Source organism: Herpailurus yagouaroundi, unplaced genomic scaffold (genome assembly GCF_014898765.1).
Source record: "Herpailurus yagouaroundi ecotype Mexico unplaced genomic scaffold, PumYag 207, whole genome shotgun sequence".
In the NCBI taxonomy this organism is placed as follows: Eukaryota; Metazoa; Chordata; class Mammalia; order Carnivora; family Felidae; genus Herpailurus; species Herpailurus yagouaroundi.
The window spans coordinates 2,272,809-2,275,043 of NW_024412438.1; the positions used below are offsets into that span (position 1 = coordinate 2,272,809).

General features: G+C 58.4%; 1 protein-coding gene across 1 annotated transcript in view; it reads right to left on the minus strand.

Moving 5' to 3' along the window:
* CD1E (CD1e molecule) overlaps nt 1–1,846 on the minus strand; it is a 10,868-nt gene extending 9,022 nt beyond the window's left edge. The window contains exons 1-2 of the mRNA XM_040452497.1: nt 562–1,846; nt 25–321 (exon numbers count right to left, since the gene is read on the minus strand). Of these exons, the coding sequence (XP_040308431.1) occupies nt 25–321; nt 562–799 (535 nt within the window). The 5' untranslated portion in view covers nt 800–1,846. The remainder of the gene's footprint in view (nt 1–24; nt 322–561) is intronic.
* Between the last annotated feature and the right edge of the window lie 389 nt (nt 1,847–2,235).

Sequence of the window (2,235 nt, forward strand, 5' to 3'; positions counted from 1 at the left end):
CCCAGCTGGGAACCCCGAACTCACATTCAAACTGGAACTCGTGTGCAAAGGCCTGAACCTCAATGGTGAAGCCGTGGAAGTAGAGCCGGAACAGGCTCTGGAGGTTGTTCAGCTCCTGGGTGCTGAAGTTCCCCCGCGACCAGGGCCACAGGAAGCGGATGGTGTCCAAGGCCGTGTCCCAGCCGTGCGTCTGCACGTCGCCCAGCCAGCCCGAGCCCTGCGAGTGTGCCCAGCTGTGGTTGGCAAACGAGGAGGCCTGGAGTACGTGGAAGGACAGCGGCTCCTCTGCGGCCGGACCAGGGGGACGGGGCGCCTGGGATGCTGGGGATGCGGATGGGGATGGGGGGGGAGGGATGGAGACCGTTGCACGGATGGCACGCACTCCCTTACCCCAGCCGCTCCCCGGGCCAGCCAGCCCTCCCCAAAACCAGAAGGAGAGAGCGAGGTGGGGCAAGAGAAGGAGTCAGGAGCCAGCCTGGCACGCGACGCCCACCCGCAGGGCCCCCCAGAAGGTCACCCTGCAGCCCCCGGCCCCCGGGGTCTTCCCAGGGCCCTTCCTACCCCCGGTGCCTGCTGCATGGTGGAGAAGAAGTGCCTGGAAAGTCAGGAGCAGCGGGAGCAGCATTGCGGCGCGGCAGGAGAAGGATGCCTCAGCAGGACCCGGGTGGCGCTGCCCTCCAGGCCCTCCCGCCTTCATCTGACTTCCCCTGCCGCCCGCACAGGCAACCCTCACCCTCTGCCCACTTCCCTGCCAGAGAAACCCTCCCGCCTCCCCACTGTGGGCCCACGGGCCTCGCATTTCCCCTCCCTCTCTGCCACTCTCTGGCTTCCAGATTTTTCTCCCCGAGTTCCCCACCCCTGGGCACAGCCACCGTCACGGGACTCCAGGCTGCAGCCTGTGGTCCCGCTGGAGAACGTAGACCTTTCTGGCCTTGCAGAAACCCAGTCCACACTTGGGCTCTCTGTGTCCCCCCCGTGGAGAGAGGGCATGGCAGGTGATCTGAGCGGCCGTGGCCTTCAGCCCCTTGTCCTGCGGCTGCAGCTTCTCCCTCTTCATGACCCCCGACCCCCATCTTCTATTAACCCCGGTTTCCCCTCTCCAGTCTGCTCTCGCCCCTCTTGCTGCCCTGCCCGCTCTCCCTTTCTGTCTCCACCTTCCGCTCCTCTCAAGCCACCGTCAGAAGACACAGGGCGCCTCGGGTGCAGCTGTACCCCCACCATGAAGAGGGACATCAGTGCCAATGCAGGCGACCCAATAACCTAAGAGAAGGCCCTCGTGCTCGGCTTCCGCCATCAGACCATCGGTGGCTGTTGACGGGGGTCTGAGGGTGGGCTTGCCCTGGCACTGGGGAGTGAGTGGGTCTGGAGGGAACACACAGGGGCCTTGGAGCCCTCCCACACTCCAGATTAGTCTACAGGTCTGTGGCAAGCCTCACTCTGGGTGTGAAGGGCTCTCAGCTCACGGCCTGGGCGCACTGGTGATCCCCGGGAGGAGTCTGACGAGAGCAGGGAAGGAACGCTAGGGGCCTGGCGTGTTACTGGGAGAATTGACTACCGTGTGCGGTCTCTGTTTTTGTTGCCTGCATTGATGCTTGCTGGGGCAGCCTGGAGGCAGTTGGGATTCTGTTCCTCTGTTTGGTTTTCCTATATTCGCCAACTGACTTTGTGTCAGAGCCCAGCTGGGGCCAAGAAATGTGCCAGGCACAAAGATGTTGGAGATAGAAGTCCTTTGGAGGAAACCAAACAAACGCAACCTAAAAGCTCTACTTTTCTCATAGAGAGGTCCAGAGAATAGTCGCCAATTATTGGAAAAGGCCCCCCCACACACCCCCCTTTCATCCTGGTATTATTTCTGAATTCTAAGGGTGAAGAAAAATCTGGCAAAGTTTCAGACAAAATGCTCACTACTTTCATAGAAGAATCGTCCTGGCTTCAGATACGTCACACGCAAGGCCACGGGGAAATACTTCAGAACTCTGAGGTAATAAGATCACCCAAAAGTTTTTTTTTTTTTACTCAGGTAAATTACCATTCTCTGACAAGGCCAAAGTTAACCCATATTTGAACACTCAAAAACGCAAAAAATATGCCACATACTCCTTTCATAAAACCAGTTGTCTGAGTAAAACCACAATCAACCTGAATGGAAAACCCAAGAAATCATGCAAGACATACCAGTGTCAAAGTGTGTTAAAAATATATACTGAACTTTAGGGGCGCCTGGGTGGCGCAGTC